At 45.1% G+C, this 24,534-nt stretch overlaps 1 protein-coding gene across 4 annotated transcripts in view; it reads right to left on the bottom strand.

Annotated features, from left to right (window-relative positions):
* esamb (endothelial cell adhesion molecule b) overlaps positions 1–24,534 on the bottom strand; it is a 33,611-nt gene that overhangs the window by 2,336 nt on the left and 6,741 nt on the right. For 2 of the 4 annotated variants that reach the window (XM_035533925.2, XM_035533926.2), the window contains exons 2-4: positions 3,378–3,523; positions 2,185–2,386; positions 1,826–1,981 (exon numbers count right to left, since the gene is read on the bottom strand). In XM_035533925.2, the coding sequence (XP_035389818.1) occupies positions 1,826–1,981; positions 2,185–2,386; positions 3,378–3,523 (504 nt within the window). Of the gene's footprint in view, positions 1–1,825; positions 1,982–2,184; positions 2,387–3,377; positions 3,524–5,054; positions 5,538–24,534 lie in introns of those variants that run through there. The other 2 variants (XM_035533927.2, XM_081699777.1) reach the window with 2 other exon arrangements.

The following is a 24,534-nucleotide window of genomic DNA, read 5'->3' as shown; positions in this document are numbered from 1 at the left end:
AGTGGGACTACACACGCAGAGGTACTGTCTGCCCATGGAGGTGAAGTGCTCAAAGGAGCCCAGAGTTAACAAACTCCACTACTGCTGTCTAAATGAGCCATTTCTTACCTTCTAATAAAACGACAGCACTCTGAATAGATGTCTGACAGATTTTACCTACCACACATTTCTGAAAATAGAAAAAAAAATTGAATTGCAAATCAAATGTACACTTAATCAGGACAGTTCGCATGGAATGGCTCTCAGCTTCCATAAACACAGACTAGAACATTATCAAGGCTACGGCTCACCTCAGCAGGGAAAATACATTCTACATATGTTTACTCATTTGTACATATGGGGGTATCTAGCTTCCGAAATCAAATCTAATCACTGGTCATTATAATTTTATTTACTGATATATAGATTTATATAAAGCAGTATCTACAAGCCAAGGCACACCGAGTTCTCAAAGCACATGAAGTGATGGTCTGAGTGCTACAGGCTGGACTACATGTCTCGCTGTATGAAACATTTCTAAAGAGATCACACTAGTATGGTCATTTACATGGTCCCACACACACACACACACACACACACACACACACACACACACACACACACACACACACTCTTTACAGGTCTTCCTGCAGGCCATATGGGAGGAAGGTGGTGGAGAAGGACTAAGTGCCTTACCCAGGTGACCCAGCACGAGCTCGGGGTGAGCGCCCAACCTCCACTCATCGAGAGCAGCGGAGAGAAAGAGTGACAAGTTTGCGTGCGTGCGTGCGTGGGTGCACATCTGTTCGCATGTGTGTGAGACAGAAGGAGGCAGAGAAAGAGGAGCGTGACAGACGGAGAGAAGGAGACATATGCAGGGAAGCACAGGACAGGTCTTATTTATTCAGAGGAGACTGACAGTGAGGGTGTGCTGGCCCCTCTCCTTACAAATGCAGGGAGCAAGACACTGGGATCTACGTGAGACCCAGGTGTCCGCGAGAGCAGAGTATTCACCGCAACACTGATAAGCTTTTGCAAACAGCTGGCAATGACGTTCATGACCACTCAAGGTTTGCGCTAAAAATAACCGACATAAAAAAACCGCTCACAAGACATAAAGGCAGAAAACACTTCTGCTTTTAACTCAGGTATTCTGGTTCAGTGATACAGGCCATTTGGTGATAAGATTTCATTTGGATGTTCTGTGAGTCAAACATAGAAAACATCTTAATCCACAGAAATAAGGTAATTTCTACTCCTACAGCAAAAGAAACAGTAAAGAGCTTTCATCTGATTAACAATGCCTTCCGCTATCCTTCAGCCAGAACAAGACGATAGGAGGCACAACAGATCACCAGCCGAGAAAGGGAGGCAGCACCTCATAAGATGTTCAGTACCTTTCCAATTTCAAAGAATTAATGAGTTAGCCTTGGGCAGTGAGGCCCTCAGATAGAGTCCAGGAATACCACAAGTGACCATAAAAAATGTCTTGTTTCTGTTCTAAATGGAGGCTGAAAAACTGTTGCCCGTTTGGAATTAATTCATAATCCCTGCCAACGTCAAGAGAGACTTCTCAAAGAAGTGAATGTCACTATGCAATAAACTATTCCACTGATTGTTAGTTCCTTTCTCTGTAAGCTCATCTGTAGTTCTAGTTGTTGCCCTTGTATAGGAAACTGTACTGTTGTACTGAAGATACAGTTTCATAGCTGTTTTAGATGACAATCAACGTACTGATCAATTGTGATGGCTGTATTATGCAGAATGTTTAGTAATTACAAATGTTCAGTGACAGTAAAAGCCAAAAGGCAGCTGACACATATATGTGGAGGTGAAGCAGACTCACTCTGTGCTGGAGAGAAGAAAACTGCTGAGAATGGAGCGGCCTTGGTCCATCTGTACCGAGGGAGGGGTTTGCCAAGGTTGGACTTACAGCTCAGCGTCACGTTGCCTGTTACCACAGGATCCCCCGTCACGGAACACATGGGGGTAGAGGGAGGCACTGGAGACGGAGAGAGAAGCCACAATCCCCCATCACCACCTGACTCTGCATTACTATGTCTCGTCATCCCCGACGCACTGGGAAGATCCGTCATCTACAAATTTAAATAATGAGCCGTTTTACATTTTACGCCCTCAGCAGTGAGGCGAGAAGCACTTGCGAAGCCGTGAAGTCAGACGGCGAGCAGAAGGCGCCGTGCGTACCCTTCACGTTGAGACGGAGCTCCCCGGACAAGCCCGGCGCCCCGGGCACGATGACGTTGCAGAGGTAGCGACCCGAGTCTGTCTCCTCCGTGCTGTTGATGTAGATGGACAGGTTGGCGGATGGCATGGACGCCACAAAGCCCACACGACTCCGGAATTCGGGGCTCCCCATCCCGGTCTGGCCTGACGTGTAGGAGATGATCTGCACACACACACAGGAATGCGCGGTCAGGAACGCAGCAGAGAGCAGAGCACCCTTTACCAATGCTACAACACTCTGACTGGAAATGAATGCACTAGCATGCAATGCGTGTGTAACAGCAAAAGAATTCATATTTAATTTGGAAGATATACAGCATTTGCGCTGACGGAGTGAAAATAACAGTGATTTAGTTGAACACAGCTAAGAATAGCTTATATTCCTAAGAATATAAATGCACAATTAGTCTTTAATGATGATCCCTTCTAGGTGGAAGTCCACTATCTCTCACAAATGCAGGCAAGCAGACTATGATTTCATTCTAATCACATTACAATCACACAAACTGGAGGAGAAGACAGTTCTGATTCTGAGCTGACTTGTAACTTGAGATAAGCAGAATAGTTTCACTTGCTTTCAGCCTTATCATAAGACTGCACAAACATGTCAGCAGGGATGCCGATGGCATGGTGGAGATGTAAGGGTTAAGCATATCATGCAGAGACAGCATGAACTCTGCTTTAAGATGTACTGGTGGCATTTAAAATACATCAGAGAGCTCTGGACTTAACAGAAGCAATCTGTGTCTTGTCTAAGCATCCATATTACACATGACAAATATCTTCATAGGAATCCCTAAATTAACAACTCTATGCTTCTGATCAAGTCATAGATGACATGGGAGCATGAGAATAGCCACATATCATCCTCTGACATTTGGCAGTCACTGCTATGCAGAGCAAATTACATCCTTCTGAGTATGACAGGTGTGCTTCTTTGGGAACCGAACCCATGACTTTGGTGTTGTTAGCATCCTTCTCTACCTGTCCTACAGCAACAAATGATCTCATCGGGAGACACTTTTGAACAGAATTCCGTCTGGAGTAGCATCGGCCTTTAGCCATGTTAAACGTTAGAGGAGGCTGTGCTCCAAGTACTAACCACGTAAAGAAACCCGGATCCTTCAGTAATGCGTATGCCTCCCCACACTCACTTGTTTGGAGTCATTGGCCATGAAGTTCCAGATGATGATGTTCTTCTCAATGGCAGATGTGGGGGTGTACCAGGCCTCCAGAACCACCATCTGGCCTTTAATTACTTCCAGATCTTTCTTTGGCATCTCCACTCGCTGTGAATCAGCTGTGGACAGAAGTGGATTAGAGTGTGTTTAGGGAACCCCCTCAAGAGGAGAGCGTGCAAGATCGGAAACGCGCTGTCAGACTGACGCGGTCTGTCACAATCTTGCACAACACTTCCCTAATCCAAATGCCATAATCTAAATATCAGCACAGGTATGAACCCATCTACAGTGTCCAGACCCTCAGTGTTCAGAGCCACAGTGTCCAGAGCCACAGTGTCCAGAATTACAGTGTCCACAGCCACAGTGTTCAGAGCCACAGCATCCAGACCCAGTGTTCAGAGCCACAGTGTCCAGAATTACAGTGTCCAGACCCACAGTGTTCAGAGCCACAGTGTCCAGACCCTCAGTGTTCAGAGCCACAGCATCCAGACCCAGTGTTCAGAGCCACAGTGTTCAGAGCCACAGTGTTCAGAGCCACAGTGTCCAGAATTACAGTGTCCACAGCCACAGTGTTCAGAGCCACAGCATCCAGAACCAGTGTTCAGAGCCACAGTGTCCAGAGCCACAGTGTCCAGAATTGCAGTGTCCACAGCCACAGTGTTCAGAGCCACAGCATCCAGACCCAGTGTTCAGAGCCACAGTGTTCAGAGCCACAGCATCCAGACCCAGTGTTCAGAGCCACAGTGTTCAGAGCCACAGCATCCAGACCCAGTGTTCAGAGCCATAGTGTCCAGAATTACAGTGTCAAACACTAGTTCATGGTGTAAGGGCCACCTGCTATATCACCAAAACTGATGTGAGGAGGTTCCCTACAGAACAAAACATTCCTCTCAGATAAAATACAAATAAATAAGTTATAGGTAAGTAAATACTAGCTAGAATCCTGACTGTTGGTTTATAGAATAATAAACCTGCACAGGGATTAGAAGTTACATCTACAGAGCTGACAAATTCAACCAGGAAATGCATAAGAAACTACTGCGGATTTCCAAAAAGGAGCAGAAAGTCACCAGGCCACTTGCAAGTTCCCTCATACAGACTGTGGTTCTCATCCTTCAGGAGGCAAAGCAGGGCCGAGAAAGAGCAGAAAGGCACAGCATAGGTCATTCCCTGCAAATCCCTGAACTCATCCAAGCCAGACAGCTGGATCATCTGATCCCAGGTCAGCCGGCGTGGCAGGGCAGGTCTGCAGGCCCAGTGGGAGAGCTCTGCTCAGCTGAACTGCACTACTGTGACTCCTGCATTGTGAGGAATGAGAGTGAATTCAGCTGCAAGCGTTGGTGGGATGTTGGGCATTTTGTTGAGTCTGGGACTTCTTACTGCTCACAAGAGCTTGCGACCTCTCTGCCGGCTTCATCTTATTTCTCATACATGCCCCACTAATCCACAAACAATCCCCTGGCTCAATCTGTCAAACCAATCTCAATCTCAAACCAATCTCTGAATTAAGTATGACCGGGTCGGCCTTAAAGACGATGTAACACACATCTGGTTGGACAACCATCTCCACCACTGGGTTGTCACAGTCTCAGTGTGATGAAAAGACTTCAGCAGTGCGCTAAAACAGGACAGGGCCCGCAACAAACTCACCTGGCATTGGGTTAAATACAATTCCTTTAATGGCGAGAAAACCACAGGCAATATAGACACTCCACACCCAGAGACATCACTAAACAAATTACTGCACTTGCCTCCTGAAGCCAGAGCTTGTTTCTTGCGTCAAAGCTTCATCTCATTTCAGTGCTAAAGGTACAGTTAGGGGTTGGGCATGTCACATGTAGACAATGTGCAGCTGGCCGCCTCGCCCACACATGCAGAGAACTAGAGCAAAGGGAACTGCCTCGCCTGTGTGAGCTGAGAGGTGGAGGAGAGAGAACTGCCTCGCCCGGGTGAGCTGAGAGTAGAGAGACTGTGACGTTCAGACGTTCTGAGAGTCGGGCTCTGCAGGGCCGAGACTCCTGCGTGCGTCCTGTGTCCCCACACTGCTGCAGTGCCCAACCCTTTCAGTGCCAGCATGTCATCACGCGGCTTTATTAATCCAAATCTGCTCTAATCCCCATTGTGCTTCCGCCCGCGCCACTGCCGGCCCCCAGTGGACGGAGCAGGAAGGTGTAGTGTGCTCCACCCGCGCTCCGGTCTGGGGCATACCTGACACAGCACGGGGAAACAGGCCACGCAGAGCTACATTAACACTGTCTGTAGAAGTAAGGCAGACTGGGCAGAGGACATTTTGTGGTAAATGTCACACGTCATCTTATGCAGTCACGGCAAAGACATGAAACTACATATTTAATTCCACTGAGGGACAATATAAAGATAATGTATCCAATTACAAAAAAAACCTCTCAAATTCTTAAATGCTACACTTAGGGTTGGCAACCCAGTGATGACATCAGCATATGTGATGACATCAGCATACCAGAAACAAGAAAAGCAGATATTCTGTAGGATAAAGATGGAACATGTGAAGACCTACACAGCAATCATCATGCCACATCATGACAATAACATTTATAGCTCATTTAGTTTACAATAGGAGAAAAAGAAAGTGCATGTGTACACACACACACACACACACACACACATTTTCTACTGAAGCTTTTTTCTTTAGTTTTTCGGTTTCAGTTGTGTGTATATAGTTTTGTTTGTTTTAAATTGTTTTAGTTTTTAATATTATATTAATATAATTTATTATGCAAACTGTGATAACAAGAGGCATCTGACAAGGTTGATACAGAAACTAAAATGATTAAGTGTTTCTTTTCAACAAGGTCGGCCATTTGAGCATGGCCCCAGCTCACTCGACAGTCAGCTGTTTTGAGTGCAACAGAGGGTATGCACATGACTTCACGAAGTAAAGAATGAGAGTCACTACAGCTACACACACTGAGTGGCAGTGTGGCATTTGGCCTCAATGCTACAAAAACACAAAAACAACTAGCTGAAAGAAGTCATCTTTTACAGACCTCCAAAAACTCAACTAAAAGTGAACCGGGATCACTAGCAAAACAAACCTAGTTTAGACAGCTAGAGCAGAGGCAATAACTCCCCCTCACACTACTCATATAATGTGTGAGGTTGGGTGGTGTGAGTGATGTCCCCTCACACTACTCATATAGTGTGTTAGGTTGGGTGGTGTGAGTGATGTCCCCTCACACTACTCATATAATGTGTTAGGTTGGGTGGTGTGAGTGATGTTCCCTCACACTACTCATATAATGTGTGAGGTTGGGTGGTGTGAGTGATGTCCCCCTCACACTACTCATATAATTTGTTAGGTTGGGTGGTGTGAGTGATGTTCCCTCACACTACTCATATAATGTGTTAGGTTGGGTGGTGTGAGTGATGTTCCCTCACACTACTCATATAATGTGTGAGGTTGGGTGGTGTGAGTGATGTCCCCTCACATCACTCATATAGTGTGTTAGGTTGGGTGGTGTGAGTGATGTCCCCTCACACTACTCATATAATGTGTTAGGTTGGGTGGTGTGAGTGATGTCCCCTCACACTACTCATATAGTGTGTTAGGTTGGGTGGTGTGAGTGATGTCCCCTCACATCACTCATATAGTGTGTTAGGTTGGGTGGTGTGAGTGATGTCCCCTCACACTACTCATATAATGTGTTAGGTTGGGTGGTGTGAGTGATGTCCCCTCACACTACTCATATAATGTGTTAGGTTGGGTGGTGTGAGTGATGTCCCCTCACATCACTCATATAATGTGTTAGGTTGGGTGGTGTGAGTGATGTCCCCTCACACTACTCATATAATGTGTTAGGTTGGGTGGTGTGAGTGATGTCCCCAAATGCTCTAAATAACCATATTTTTATTGGGAATTTGGGAGAAATGTTGTCAACCATTCATAAAATAAAGATAACCTGATTATTTTTGCTGTGGTCTCTTAATTTAACAAAATCAAAATACCCTTTGGATAAATTGTGTGGTCAGACCACAGCTCATTGTTTTGTTATGTATTAGCCTACTTTTGCAAAGGAAAGATCAGATAAATAATATAAAGGGTCCATAAAATGACACCTTAATTATCGCTCATTCCACAGGTGCTTTAAGGAATTGTATAGTGTGAGAATGTTGCATTGAGAATTAAATGCAGCACAATGCGTATCAGTACAGAGAGCTTTAGTCTTTGGAACCCTGCATGAAACGCTGCACCTAAAAGCTCTTATGGAGCTGCTGAGTGCTGATTGCATCTCAGGTGCTTAAGTGAACCAAAAGGCTTTCACCAAATGTATGGATGAAAGCTTTGACTGAGATTAAGACACCCCCCCCACACACACACACCCCCACACACACACACGCACACCCCCCCCACACACACCCCCACACACACACACACAGGATCCACTCTCATTAACCAGAGACACACTGCCTTCTAAAATAATCTACTCTTTCGTTCTTTTCCAGCTCACAAGAGTCCTGGAGATAAAACCTTGGCAAGACACCCGGCCTCTGGCCTCTGAGAGGTGCCTTAAAAATAACTGCTAATCTGCTGCGCACAAAGGTGGCAGACGCATGTCAGAAAGCACTTCAGAGAGGAGGGGCGACCTCCAGACCTCCACACGTCCCCAGCGTTCCGCCCATCCCAGCTCCTCCCCCGCGTAGCCCATAGCTCATTTCAGCCTCAATGGTCTCCATTGTTGGGCGGCCGATGGGTGTAATTACCGGAGGGCTCTCTGCTGCATGTCTCTCGGTCACTGGGGAGTGCAGGGGAGGGCGGGGTCTCAGGGGGCCATGGGGGCCTGACGGGGAGCGAGGCCAGACCCGGTGAGGTATGTGGTCAGTTGGGGAGCGGCTCTGGAGGCGTACGTGGTATGTTTCTAGACAATGTGTTTGTAGGATGACCTGGAGCTTTTAGCCAGATGGTGCCTTGAGAGTAAATAGGTGAAGGCTTCTTTAAATGGGATTACATTAGCTTAATCTGAGCTGCTATTTTAGGTGATTTTGAATGTGCTATTTTATCTCAGGGCTTGTAAATCCCCTCTTAAGTTTTGATGGTGTTTAGAGTGATTCTTCAAGTACACATGGACACAGAATGTCTCTGCAACACACACACACACACACACACACTTTCTCTCTCTCTCTGCACATCACTCTGTGTCTTGCTCTCACTATCCTATATATCATGACCACTGGGACCCTTTGCAGACTGTGTCCACATACGTTACAATGCAGCCCGGACAAGAATGACAACGGGGATCGAGAAAACAATATTAACAGCAAATCTGGCCTCAAATCAATCTGCCTTCAGCAGTATTGATCTTGGGCTCCATCAGCAGTGCTCTCAGAGACTGCACATGGGGGTACAGCTCACGTGAATGCCAATAACACACGCCATCAGTATGTACACATACAGGGGACATGTAAACGGGAATCAGCAGTTGACACAAGCACATCCTGGAAAAAGCTTTGCCGTTTGTTTTTGGTTTTTAACAAGCTCGCTCGTCTTAGCTTAGCACGGAGGCTTTGCTGTGATTGGTGAGAGCCTCATATACCGCAGGAGGAAGCTCGCATGTGACTGAGAGCATCAATTACGCGGAATATGACAAGAATGAGAGGCTCTCCATCTCTGCCCTGGAAAGTCTCAGGGAACAAAATGGGACCGTTTCACAAAGCCACTCTCTGTTCCGCCCCTGGCACATGAAACCAGTCTCCTTCTACAAAATCTGTGCAAGAAACATTAATCCATGCAACAGGCAGATGGCATGGGCTTGAATTATGGATTGCGTGAGATCCTGAAGAAAAAGTCAGTGCCGGTGGGGAAGAAGAAGCCAGTACCACTTCCGCAACCACAACAGCAACCACTCAGAGAGTGATTAGGACAATCACAATTATTTCACGTTTACAGCATTTACCTGACACTTTTATAAAAAGTGATTTACAATTATGACTGAGTACATTTTGAGTGAATGAGGGTTAGGGGTCTTGCTCAGGGGTAACTTGGCAGTGGGGCTTGAACCAGCAACCTTCCGACTACTAGTGGAGTACCTTCACCACTGAGCTTCCATAGATTTCCGTCCCTGTAACACCACAGTGCCTCGTGATACACAGCAGGTAAACAAAGCATCCAGGGGCGCTCGCTCAAAAGTCGTGGAGGGGAAGTGCATGTGCAGCCTTAAGCTTCCCCGAGAAGGAGAGCTGAGCACTCCGCACATCCCCAGGAGAGCACGAGGAAGAGAACTGGCTGACTCTGCAATCCCAGAGAACCTTTCATATCTCTGCCGAACGTATCGAGTGTTACGTCCACCACAAACTGCTGTTTGCTGTATAGATAAATGAATGGGAATAGTGCAAATGCTTTGTAGAGGGCATTTTCTCCTGTCAGGAGCAAAGCTTTGACATACACTACATTCACATGTGTACTGTAACAAAACACCTGTTACGCTACATGATAAACCAGAATCCTCAACTTCCTCATCCTGATTCTAGATCATGAGGTTAATTTAGGGAAAGACGGGCAACAAACTTACTCAATGTTGCTTTAATATCATGGATCACAAATAAGTTAATTCTGTTGATGTATGAGGTTCTTAAGAACTACTCCTGCACTGTTTGTCCAGAACCCCAATACATTAAAATTACTGATAAAACATCCTATCATCTCTTTGGGTTCAAAGCTAATTGTACTCCCGCCATTTTCAGGAAGGTAATTCGTCCAATATCATTATCAATGGAACCTGTTCTCAACTACAAGAGCTGACACTCTACCAGAGCTTTCAAACTTGAATGGATTGTGTTTACACACACTACAGTTAATGCAAGTTCACTCGCAACAGATTCAAACATCACAATACCAAAGCAATGCATGACATCATACAGTAATCTAAAGCTCATTTAGCTGGTATATTCAATATTCAGTGCATACTGCAATTCACTTTTCTATGCCATTTCAAGCCAGTAACATTAATTTATGAGCACACACACACACACACACACACACACACACACACACACACACACACACACACACATACACGCATAAGCATACACACACGCACACACACGCAATTAGGTACCTCACATACAGTAAGTCTGTGTCTTTAGTCAGTCATATTCCACTGATTTAGTTTTCATTTTCAAGAAGTTACTCATTAATGATATAGTTTAATCAGTTAATAAGTCTACTTATTATCAGTACTGCTTTATTTAAGTCCCTTTTCCTTACTTTACTCTTTTTAACTATAGCAGTTGTGTCCTAAGTTAATTTATGTCATTCTTATTGTAGGTGTCTCTGCACATTTCTGCTCTGTAAGGTGAACCCCTGAAAAATCTGACAGTGTTAATGTTCAGCACTTAACAGAAATTGGTTTCCCACAACCTGTGAGTGAGACGCTGGCGACGCCCAGGCACTGCTGTCATCCACAAGTAGGAAAATGTCATTCAAATGTGAGAAAAGAAATGGCACAAAGACAAGCGAGAAGCACAGTGTGTCTCCTGCAGTGTGGGACCTTTCGGAGCAGCTATCGCACAAAACTAGCGAATGCTTATCGTCTCGTACCACAGCTCCAGCTCTAGGGCGTGCCATCTGGAGCAGAGCGAGATGAAGTATTAAAAAAAGAAATGACTCTGGCCTTAAATGGTCCAAGCACTTACTCTCCACACCCAGCAGCCGTCTTTGACTTCAGGGTAAATATTTAGAAGTCAGCAGTGGGAATACAAGTTTTTTAATCCACGGGCTGTCATTTCCATGCAGATGAGAGAGACAGAGAGAGAGAGAGAGAGAGAGAGAGAGAGAGAGAGAGAGAGAGAGAGAGAGAGAGAGAGAGAGAGAGAGAGAGAGAGAGCTGCTATGGCAACCTCAGAGGATACCATCAGAGCCTGCTAACTTTAGCTAGAAGGTTAACTGGGGCGTTCTGCACTATTCAAGCCAATTAGATGTAGCTTTCATTTAAAGCTACAAATCTTATTCATTAAAAGATAAATGAAGACTCAAAGGCACGAGTGTAAAAATAAAAAACAGAGAACTGTACATATTTGCCATCAATATCCTCTTTTCCAATGCGGCGCAGTTACTGCACCATTCTGCAGTCATGAGTTTCTTTTTCCACAAGTGCTGTGCTTTAAATTCGCACCAGGAAGTCTTAGTGGTGGTGACAGGTTTTTGTCATAATTATGTGACAGTTGTGTTCGTGCAGAAGTGCAGTTGGCACAGTTACAGTCCTCAGTCAGAACCGTTTGGCCCTACAGCGGATAGGTTTAAATCTTTCACTTTACTCAGTTGGGTTTGAGATCCAAAGTTCTCTGGTCCAGATTCAAGGTCTGAATACCTCTGATACCCCTGCTTTAGAGGCTCAGACATGGCCTGACCCCAGAGCGGCACAGACTGGATAGTTATGGGTGGCAGGCCACCCTCAACCCAGCGGTAACTTTGGCCTGTGAAAAGCCTCTGCATCACTGCTGGGTCTGCAAAATGTGCCAGCTCAGTACTCACTGACCAGTGATGGAGGGGAATCTCCATCTGCTGGGGTGTAGCTGGTCATCAGTGATGAATGAGGTGGAGTGTGGTTGGCCCTGCTGCCGACTGTGTGTAGCCATCACGGATTCCACTGACTTCACCAAACCTGCCACACCCAACTCCTTCGACCAGGTTCATTTGAATACTAACGAGGTAGTACTACCATTCACTCTCATACTCAGGGCTCCCCATTTAAATCCCCTCCTTTGCAAATCCTCTTTGTGAAGTACTGCCACTCTCACGTCACATCCTGAGCCTTCCCTTTGTATGCTAGTTTTCCTGGTTACGGAACTCTGTCTGCCTTTCAGACCCTCAAACACCGTCTGGATTCTGCCTCTTGTTACCAAGCCTGGAATGGGCTGACTACGTATACAGATACACCCGCAACAAACGAAGCCTTATCATTCATAACATGGAGTATGACGACTGCAGCCTCTCCAACCTGTTCCAAAACCTCAACAAAACCTTTTGCAGTTGGATGCACTTTCTCTCGTTTTTATTGTCATTACTATAGCTGGAGAGGAGTTACAGTTTGTAACTGCACATTTGCTAAAGGTGTAACTTAATAAAGTTGCCACTGTAGGTACAAGGTAAGCGTTGGCTGGTTAATTTAATAGATACACGCAGGTGGACAAAAAGAACACAAGATAATGGCAGGCACTCAGTCACTTGGTGAGGAATTCTCGTCACCATGTATTGAACAGATACTGGCAAACCGAGCTGTTGTCTCGAAAGCACAAGTGAAGAGTGGCACTGTGCTGGGGTCCCCAGGGCACTCCTGCGTGCCTTCAGGATGACGCAGGCCTTTGCCAGAGACACAGGTGCTGTGGGCTCCAGGCTTGGCCAAGAACCTCAAACCCATCTCATCCCAGCCCTCCATAGGGCACACAGGCACAACCAGGCCATCTGAGCCCGCCTGGCACCTCTGCAGACTGCCCTGACACAAACCCCTCTGAGCTCCCCAGAACAATGGGCCCACGATGCGTGTTTGCGATAGTGCAGACTGCTGGATCTCACACTCAGAAGTATGAACTGCAGTAGGGTAGGTGTTCTGTAGAAACATCTGCTTAACCTCAGTAGCTTGTGATTAAACCTAATCTGCAAAAAACACCAACTTAAAAAATAAACTGGTGTCAGTTGTAGACCAGTTGCTCATTGGTAAGAATAATGCATTGTTTAAATTGTACAGTTTTAGGTTTTACAGCTAAGAGGAAGATCTCCAGCGTTTACTGGAACAGTTAAACTAACATCACCAATGGTTTACAGTTCTTGTTTTTAACATTGGTGATGTAATAAGGACCAGGCGAGTTAGCATCGCTGAAAAGTCCATCTGAGGGGATTTCCAGTGGGACGTTCCTGTTTTAGTTCACAGATTACTCAAATAAAGTTACTTAAAGCTGCAGTCAGCAGGACCGAGGAGGGAGCGCACTTAGCTTCAAAAGAAGCAACTACCAGGCTCCTCCCTCTCCCGCTCTGGCCCCACCTCCAAAGCCCCTCCCTGCAGAGGAGGCTGCTGTGGACGTTGCTGGCCAACAAACAAGATAGGTAATTTACAGCAAGATTTATTTGGTAAAGTACACACTTATTTCAGTGCTTACATATTTGATAACAGAAGCTGACATGAATTGTTGGCCTCTTTGGACAATTCACAAATAAAACCACGCTAACCAGTAGCCTAAGCATCGGAAACAAGCTAACGTTAGCCCAACTGCAATATCGCAATAAAATGGGAAATGCCTTACAGACACTGCTCAGACACTCTGTCAGACACTCCTCCTGGCTCTGATTGGCTGTTTTGATTCAGGCACAGTGAATTCTTACAAATGGCATTGGGCCAGAAGATCCTGATTTTTTTTTCAGATTTTCTGTGTAATGTACTACCGTCAGGACGTAGTGACTGTTTTAGCAAATATGACAAAAACGTCTTTATATATATATTTTTTTGCCTACTGCAGCTTCAAAACTCATGTGCGAGAATAAATGTTTAAATAAGATCTCAAGTTTCAAGTTTCAAGTTTGGTTTATTTGTCACATACATAGTCATACACAGTATAAATATATATCTATATATACACAAAAATGTATTAACAATGTATGTACAATATATGTATATTATGTTTATATACACAATGTAGAATGTATATATGGATATGTATATATGTATGTACACAATGTACAGTTCCATCTTGTAATTGAACATATTTACAGTTATATGTTACATGGTGGTAATTGAACATATTTACAGTTATACGTTACATGGTGGTGGTGGTCCCCACAGTTTATCAGTTTCCCTGCTTCAGGGCCCAAATGGCCTGTGGGAAGAAGCTCCTCAGTCTCTCTGTCTTGGTCTTCGGGGAGCGAAAGCGAAAGCGCTTCCCTGACCTCAACAGAGAGAAGAGCCTATTGTTGGGATGGGTGGGGTCCTTCACAATCCTCCTGGCCTTGGTCTGGCACCACTTGTAGTAGATGGTCTGCAGGTCAGGAAGTTCCGTATGAGTGATGCGCTCTGCTGAACGCACCACCCTTTGGAGTGCTTGTCTGTCCTGCTTGGTGCTGTTCCCAAACCAGACTGTGATGTTCCCCGTGAGGATGCTCTCGATAGTGCAGGTGTAGAAGTTCCGCAGTACCTTGGAGGGCAGTCTGAAGTCTCTTAGGCATCTGAGGTGGTAAAGACACTGACGAGCCATCTTTGCCAGGGAGTTGGTATGGCGGGACCAGGACAGGTCCTGCGAGATGTGAACACCAGGGTACCTGAAACTATCCACTCTCTCCACCGTGGTTCCACTGATCCTCACAGGTTGGTAGTGCCGCTCCTGCTTCTTGCTGCAATCCACGATCAGCTCCTTTGTCTTACTGACGTTTAGGAGGAGATTATTTTCCTGGCACCAGTTTTCCAGGTGCTTAATCTCCTCCAGGTAGGCCCTCTCGTCGTTGTCCGAGATCAGGCCCATGACAACGGCATCATCAACAAACTTGACAATGACGGTGGAGCTGGAAGTGGCTGTGCAGTCGTAGGTGTACAGTGAGTAGAGCAGGGGGCTTAGGACACAACCCTGAGGAGCTCCAGTGCTGAGGGTGAGGGTGGATGAGGCGCAGTTGCCCACCTGTACTGATTGTGGTCTGTCTGTTAGGAAGTTGGAGATCCAGTCGCACAGGGATGTATGCAGTCCTAGATCCTCCAACTTAGTAGTGAGTAGGGAGGGGATGATGGTGTTAAATGCTGAACTGTAGTCTACAAACAGCATTTTAACATCATTACCCCTCCCTTTGTCCAGGTGGGTCAGTGTGGTGAGGAGCAGATCTGCTTATAAACAAACCTTTTCTGCATTCTCTAGATTTTCTTTGAATATCAAGGAAATATAAGACAAGTCTGACATCTACTACTGACACACACACCAACGTGTTAACAGCAGCAGCTCTGCGGATCAACATGAATCCAGCAGAAATGAGGTGAGAACCCTGGTGATAATGCTATGTACATAGTTTCTTCATGATTAGCTCCATCTGTGAGAAAAATCCAAAAATTTATATTTACAAACCTTTATGAAATACAGCAACAATTACACTGCTTTTACATGCTAACTGGAATTATTTATACAGGATATGAACCTAAGAAAAAGGATTCACAGCCTTACAATCAGGCCTTATGATTCTTATTCCTTATTTATGAAATTTATCTGTGAAACAAATTGACAAATTCGAAGCACCGTCATTTGGCAATCTGAATATACACTGTTGACATTGTACAGTGGTGTCCGGGGTTCAGCTAAGGCTATCTGTCCGCATCCTCTATCCTATAAGAGAACACGGACCTTGCAGAGAGCAGTCAGCAGATCTAAAATGCATCCAAACTGCGGTAGACTTATTCTCCTTTTGAAACGACTGATGACCCAATTCCAGGAATTACAGTTACTGAGATTCAGAGGTATTTAGTAGCAGTATTCTTCCAGCGAGGGTCTGCAGAATCATATTACAGTGTATTAATCCTCACAGTGATGTCAAGAAATACAGTGCATTATCATAGGGGTTGCACGTTTGTTCCTCTTTGTAACATGGTTACATCACAACATGTGGTGCTCCATCCCTGGTAACATGGTTACATCACAACATGTGGGGCTCCATCCCTGGTAACATGGTTACATCACAACATGTGGTGCTCCATCCCTGGTAACATGGTTACATCACAACATGTGGTGCTCTATCCCTGACCCATGCACATGGTCACATGGTCACATGAACACAAAATAAAAAAGTAGCCAGGCTGTAACAATCATACGCAGCTTTCTTTGTGCTTAGATTGGGCTCATCAGCAAGCTTACCTCCTAAATCATATGGGTAGTTTACACTGGTCCTCACCATAGATCACAGACGCCTGCATCCTCACACAGGTCTTTACCAATTATTACTGCCCATGCAGAAGAGAAAAAACTTAAATGAAAATAAATATCTACATTTGCAAATGGTTAAATAAACAAGTAGACAAATACATAGCAAGGCTGTGTCGATTTTAACCTTGCTTTAATCCACCAGGAGACACAGAATGGAAGAGAAGCCTGGCAAACAGCAGACTAGCTATGAGGTCCCTGGAGAGCAGCACAATTATTCCAACGATAACAATACTGTTTGAGGAATTCTGCACTAATCTGCATAAGCTGTGACAGTTGCCGCACTAAAGCTATAAAAACAAGGTCACAGGTTCAAAGCCTTTCACAATATACCAGAGGAATAAGATTAAATGTCAGGCTATGGCATATACCACATACGCCATGAAAGACAGTGTGACAGAAGGTTCAGGTTTAGATAACCGTTCAGAGCTCTGATGGTACCAGAGTGACAAGCTTCTCCTTCATACACTCATTCACAGTATCATTTCTTCCTCTGCCTTTTGTGAAGGAAACACTGTGTGCAGGATCTCTAAGAGGGCGCAGGTGTCCCTTATCTGGTACAGCTGCACAGCACGAACAGCTCGCATCACACACAGCTCCTCTTACACACACACACACACACACACACACACACACAAGCAGGGAGTTTCAGCCTTGATTTGCTCCAGTTCAGTAATCAGTTCCTTCCTCCACTAACACTGCTACACGCTCTAGCACAAGACCAGCCTTGGAAATTGCTAGACAAAAATGACCAATTACCCTGTCTACCTGTGACACAACAACCCTGAATTCTCCCAGTTTCAGTTCTTTACTTTACAGGGCAATAGGACTGCAGTGATGAGTCAGCACCATCAGCACCTAAAATCTACAGATGAGAATTTTCAAAATCCATAAAAATCGCTTTTTTTTTTAAATTATAATTTTGAGAGGACAATGTCATTGTGTCACATGTTTAATTAGCCTTGATCATAAAATGGCTACCTCAGAGTCTGTGATTTTGTGAATAATAACAGCTGAAACTGTTTATTTTGTGAATAATAACGCTTGTGACTAAAAATAAGTTAATACAATATGACTAAGAATAAATCTAGAATTCAAAACTACTGCTAACACTGAAATGTAAATTCTTGGCAAAATAAAAACTGATTCTTTTATTTATTTAGCAAACACGTAACATTTATGCGTTGTGAGAATGACCTTGTGGTGTCACCACCCTGTTTGTGCCATAACCTCCACAATCCCTTGCTGTAGATGGTCTGGGGGCTTCATGCCATCCCTCCTCAGTGCTGCGGTCAGGGGCACAGGAAAGCAGGCACTGGGACTCACACTGCCACGGTAAGGGGCAGAGGACAGGCAGAGTGCCATCCATACCAGGATCACCTCTGACCCTCCGTCCTTCTGTTACAGAACAGCTGCACTGAGACCTGCATGTTATCTGTTCAATCCTGTGTGTGTGTTAATATTTAGATCACATAGGGTTCTGCAATATTTGTCATTAACTTAACCATCCATCCAAGGCTAATAAACAGATTATCACACAGGAAAAGACATTGTGCGAATGATCCAGTCTACATTGACGTGACATGACATGAGACATATGGAAAGGACAAAATGGAAAATGGAAAATGATATCCAGCCTGATACGTGTCCAAGAACTCCACAGTTTGAAAGTGAGGCATGGTGCCCGAATAACTGGCCTGTCAGTAGCGGTCTCCTCCGAGGTTAATAGGAACTGGTCACACCACCTGTGCTGGATAGGCAAGTCTCGTGTTGCCTGCAGGGAACCTAATGCTATAAGGTTGCCCAAAATACAACAATTTATTTCCACAGAGCTGCCGCTTGAGAATTTCAATTTGAGAGACATCATCCCATAGTTTGCATATCTTTCTCTCTTACTGCATTTTTCATACAGTCATGTTTCTACTCATCTGGAAAAGCAACATGTCCTCTTCAATTATTCATATTCACCAACAGCTTGTTCTAAAGTCTTCTGTATGTTTGCAGTATAGGAAACACATAGTGTTATACTGTTAGGTACCTGTCCAAACCATCACTCAGGTTATATCTAAACCATCACTCAGGTTATATCTACATCCATCACTCGGGTTATGTCCAAACCATCACTCAGGTTATGTCTAAACCATCAACCAGGTTATATCCAAACCATCACTCAGGTTATGTCTAAATCATCACTCAGGTTATATCTAAACCATCACTCGGGTTATGTCCAAACCATCACTCAGGTTATATCTAAACCATCACTCAGGTTATATCTAAACCATCACTTGGGTTATATCTAAACCATCACTCAGGTTATGTCCAATCCATCAGTCAGGTTATGTCTAAACCATCACTCAGGTTATGTCCAAACCATCACTCAGGTTATATCCAAACCATCACTCAGGTTATATCTAAACCATCGCTCAGGTTATATCTAAACCATCACTCAGGTTATGTCTAAACCATCACTCAGGTTATATCTAAACCATCACTCAGGTTATGTCCAAATCATCACTCAGGTTATATTTAAACCATCACTCAGGTTATGTCCAAACCATCACTCAGGTTATATCCAAACCATCACTCAGGTTATGTCTAAACCATCACTCAGGTTATATCTAAACCATCACTCAGGTTATATCCAAACCATCACTTGGGTTATATCTAAACCATCACTCAGGTTATGTCCAATCCATCAGTCAGGTTATGTCTAAACCATCACTCAGGTTATGTCCAAACCATCACTCAGGTTATATCCAAACCATCACTCAGGTTATATCTAAACCATCGCTCAGGTTATATCTAAACCATCACTCAGGTTATGTCTAAACCATCACTCAGGTTATATCTAAACCATCACTCAGGTTATATCTAAACCATCACTCAGGTTATGTCCAAATCATCACTCAGGTTATATTTAAACCATCACTCAGGTTATGTCCAAACCATCACTCAGGTTATATCCAAACCATCACTCAGGTTATGTCTAAACCATCACTCAGGTTATATCCAAACCATCACTCAGGTTATATCCAAACCATCACTCAGGTTATATCTACATCCATCACTCAGGTTATGTCCAAACCATCACTCAGGTTATGTCTAAACCATCACTCAGCTCATGTTAACTAGAGATACGATACATAAGCCTTTTCGTAACATTACCATTATCATTACACAGCTCTACTGTTTGTGTGTGTGCTTTTGTGTGTGTGCGCGTGTGTGTGTTTCTGTGTGTGTGTGTGTGTGTCTGTGTATGTGTGTGTGGGTGTGCACGTGTGTTTCTCTGTGTGTGTGTGTGTGTGTGTGTGGCTTTTACTTGAGGTTGCTAAGCTTGCTCCAGCACTGCTGTTGATCCGCTAACTTGGGTTATTCGTTCAGCTTTCGTTGTCTTTTTCTGGCTAATGGAGGTTGGCCAAAATTTCAAACACAACAGCTGGGGAGGGGAACTCCATCCTGACAGTACTGCAGAACCAAACTCCAGCTCTGACACACAGTTCAGTGTTTCTCCTTATCGTATCGAAGCACAACACTGAGGGCAACACAAAGGAATCCCCAATAGCTTCGTTTGAGCAGTTTCACTCACTCTAACTTTAGCATAGACAAGTCTGGGTCAGAACTGGGTCAGAACTGGGTCAGATGGACATGACTTTGAGAACAATACCCTGTCCAGCTGTGTTGTAGCAGTTTAAATCATTCAATAGGATGATCATGGAACACTGCCTAACATCTGTTTACACACCAACAGGGTTGCTGACCAAGAAACACTGTGTAAGTAACAGTGGAAGAGACCACATTAGCACATTATCATCTATTGATTAGTTGTGTATACTGATCTATAATGGATCAAAGCAAACCTGACGAATTGATTACCAACTGATTGATTAGCAGAGAACATGCAAAGTAACTATTGACTTGCTTCTGTCTCTCTGATGCCTATGTGAACGAAGTGCTTGACTGGGACAGTACAGTGGTTTACTTTGTGTTAAGTTCTGAAGATCTACAGAACGCACTTGTATACCTGTAACAGAAGGGTCTGGAAGTTTCTGGAGTACTGTGAGACTGCACAGACATCCCATCTGACTGTCCGTTTCTATGTGCCTTGTAGATCATTTTGTAGGCAAAAAACAGCAGACAGCTGGGAAAGTCTGTCTAAAGATGAACCACAACTCTGGTCATTAACCTGGGGTCCTAACACAGTACCCTAACGTACCATCATCAAGACCACCATGATATACTCAATGTGTACTTCCAAGCAGGGATTTCAATATTTCCTTAAGAAATCACAGGTCCACTTCAACCTCAAGCATTGCTGTAAGACCTGCCACGCTGGTCTGAGAGCATACAGATACATTTCGGTGTTCTTGCACTGTGAATGAACTCGTTGGGATTATGGACTGTGCCGCATTTATGCTGACAGGCTCACCACTCTCCCCTGCTGAAGCGGAACAGGCTGCATCTCTGGAATAATACATGCTCTCTAAAGCTCCGATTCACTGCAATGGAGTTACTGCCAAGTCCATGGGTGAAGCCCACAGAGCCACTGGGCTTGTCAGTACGGAAAGGGCAGACATTTTAGAAACGCCATTGAATTTAGAAGAGTTACATTCACACATGACATGCTACTTCACAAAGGCCAAGGAAACATTTTAATCCATTTTCCTTAAAATAAGGAGGTGTGCCACACATTTTTACCCTGCCCAGTCCTGGACGAGACCAGTCAGTCCTCATATAAGCAAAAACAGAAGGACTCCTCAATGTGCCACAGCGTTGGGGTCAGGAAGCAAGGTGCCAGAGGGGCAGACAGACATTCATCTGAACAGGAGAGAAAAAGCTTATCAAGCTATCAGCAAAACAAAGCGGTCCATGAGTCAGACAGGGAGCCTAAGAGGGAGCCAGGCAAGCCCTGGCGGCTGGCGGCAGAGCGCAGGCTTGGAAGAGAGCGCTGGGATAAGCAGGGAAAGGAAACGAGGAGCTGAACTAATAAGTGGGTGTTCGAAATAGGGAAGTGACTGTTGACTGGGACTGGTGGGGGCAGACTGGTTGGGTTGGGTGAGGGGGTGCCGACCAGGCTGTGACACTCAGAGCGCTTCGCCACGCATTCAAACCTAATACACAACAAAGCTACTTTGGTATAAGTAGAAATAATGGGAGTATAATAGAGAGGAAATAAACCAGAAACTCTAGTAAAACATTCATGATAAAACATTCATTCATGGTGCATGTGGCGTAATTCCCATTTTCAAAACTGCCTGCCTATTGCAAACATTTTTTCAGAAAAACAGGGCAAACAGGGTAGTCCCAACTCTTGTAGAACTGACAGCTAACTTTCTTATGCAATACAACCTTCAGAACCTTCAAACTTCATCCAGGCTAGATATCAAGGGAGGTCAGTTTGACGGGCAGCGCTGAATGTATGCAGTGAGATCTTCCAGAGGAAAATGTGGGACACACCGACCCACCACAGAGGATAACACCAGGCTGGCTTATCAGCTCCAGGCAGGTTTCACAGACACTGCGCACCACGAGGAACTGGGACTGGATCGATTTAGCAAGTGAAGTGGGCAAAATCGGTGCCTGAAATAGTAATGGAAAGGTAACAGACTGGGATGAGAGAAAAAAAAAAGTCTGGCTTTCCACCGCAGATCAAATGAAACTATTCTAATCTAAGTTCTCACTAACTCTGTCTGGAACTGAAGCCCCTTTCTGGATGTCACTTTCCAAAGTTCCCAGGATGAGGCCCCAACTTATCAATACACAAACTTTTCCTTTTTCGGGGTGCTAAAATTTATGTAACATAATATTGGAGAATCTGCTAAAGGCAAGGAATTGTTTTTTTTTTAATTATTATTTTAAATCGCACAATAACGTGAAATCCACTTCACTTCTTTCTGTTTTAAAGTGGGTGCTCTGGTTGCTGGTGTTGGTAATGACCGACCAGAGGGAGCGAATTTGCTAAACACACTGACCCCAAGGTCAGTTCCATCACGGCTGATTATTCCACCTAATCACGTTGGCAGGTGACAGGCAGTACACCACTGCCTTTCTGTCCTCCAGTGGCGATATAATCATCTATGCTGCCACCCCTCAAGATTAGGAACATCAAAGTAATTTCTGGGGCTGCTAGAGGGACAGGCGTAATAAAAATGAATTTAAAGATAAGAGCCCAGGCTGAAGTCTACGGTGTCTGGCCCCGTGGAGCAGACGTGACGTGAGTGGGGCTGAGAGGGAGTGAAGGGGTTAATAAGGGTGCTGTTGCTGCTCTCACTGTGATACTGTGATTTTAAATGTATTGTTGTCTGTTCAATGTTGGAATTTCAGGCAATAATTACAAGCATTAATTTTCATCTATCCATCAGATTAAGACTTCTGTTTAATTTAGGTCTCGTGTGGATAATACCCAGGTGGATTATTTACTTTTGTTATTTTGCTGTTTACTCACTAAATCTGATATTGGTGACCGTACAGTTTTGCGGTTATGTTTTTTTTTCAATGAAAGGGTTTCTTATACCTGCACCTGTTCAAGGCAGAAAAAAGGCACTTAACGTTTCAGGAAGTTTAGAAAATAAAATGATGAAACATTTTTTGTTCCCCTTTGTGTTAAGAGTGACTGTCTGATTTACCTGTGACAATAATGATCCATTTTTACAGTTTAACATTCAAATATTATAGTTTGAACTTTCTTTGGAATGCATAAAATGATCGTACCAATAAGGTACCAATTATCATATTATTGTATTAGCCCAGGAAATGCCATACTGGTCCATCCCTAGGAGAAAGTGGACTGAAGTCTAATAACACGTGCGGTGGAGTTATAAGGCAGGTGGATGTTTAATCTAGCTGGCAGGACAGCAGCACGACGCTCGTGCCCTCATGCCACCACTGGGACGGGCTCCTTTATGCCTGATTAGCCTTACAAGACCTGCCCGACACATCTCGGTCACGGCTTCCATCTGGCTGATCCCCAGTCCGGCCGAGACTGCTTCCTGACAGAGCTGGAAAAAAAGAAAGAACTGTGGAATCCCCATCCACCGAGCTCATGCCTACCTTACAGGTGAGCTCCACAGGTGTAAACTTACACACCGTAGCACTGTAGCTTTTGCTGTGTACAATTTGTCACTTTACCCCAGCTATCCTAGTCATTTTCTAAGCACATGGACACATCTGGCCTGATGTGAGTTGGGTAGTGGATCATTCTCAACACAGCAGTGGTACTGACCTGGCAGTCTCGTGGTTCTGGGCGGTTGGGCTGAAGTGGTGTGCTGCTAGAGGGTTTCACATGTCAGTTGGACTGATGGGTTGAGCGTGGCCTGCCGCTCAAATGTATACCACCAGCAACAGTCCTGAGCTCCAAAGACTGACCTGGAACACAACCGAACACGGCCCGTGCAGCGCAGCAGATGGGCTAACGACTCTAGCTGTACACACACAAGGTGTTTCTACGGAATAAATGTGTAACGTGTGCTGGCAGGTGGAACAGGTCCAAAACTCGGACTGTCTGGCCGTCAAGGACAGAGAGAACTGACCCATTGCGGCATCCCATCTAAAGGTTGCAGCGTCCGACTCACAAACGTGGCCCACGTAGTTGTCTATGGGAGATCCGCCCCCCCACCACCACCACACACATCAGCAGTGAGCGCTGGGAGTAAGGGCTTCATTTAGCTGGGTGACAGTCTCATTATCCTGCTCGCTCCGGCTGCTTCCACCTGCTGTAAATCACCACTGCCCTCGCCCACGCCGCGCAAAAATGACACTTCGGACTCGGTCACCCGTGAGGCGCTCCCAGCAGGGGCCTGGCGGTGCCCGTTGGCATGCCCACTTCTGCCTCCGTTCCAGACCTCTCAAAAATAGTGTGCGGACAGATCCGGGCCGGCTGCAGCGCCATTTGTGATCAAGCGGCGAAGGGCCGTGATCTAACAAAGCAGCATACGCGTGCGCAGGTGAGTTCCGTCCGAGCTGCATCCGAGCGCGGACCTTTGCCTCGACGGCATCAGTACTCCCAGCAGGGCGCAGAGAGATGAGAGGGTTCCGGCGTGCTAACACACCAGCACCTGTGCAGGGGGCATGTGCATGTGCATGCATGCAGGGTAACTGGTGTGGAAGACAAAGCTGAGCTTCCTCTCGCTGATTAGAGGAGACTACCACTGTCATTACCTTGGCCTCCAGTCAGGGCTGGCCACAGCCTTTAAGTCCCTGTAATTACTAAAAGTATTCA

Source organism: Electrophorus electricus, chromosome 17 (genome assembly GCF_041902795.1).
Source record: "Electrophorus electricus isolate QZ-2024a chromosome 17, ASM4190279v1, whole genome shotgun sequence".
Lineage (NCBI taxonomy): Eukaryota > Metazoa > Chordata > Actinopteri > Gymnotiformes > Gymnotidae > Electrophorus > Electrophorus electricus.
Note: the sequence above shows the minus strand (reverse complement) of the source record. Positions and strands in the feature narration are given on the sequence as shown.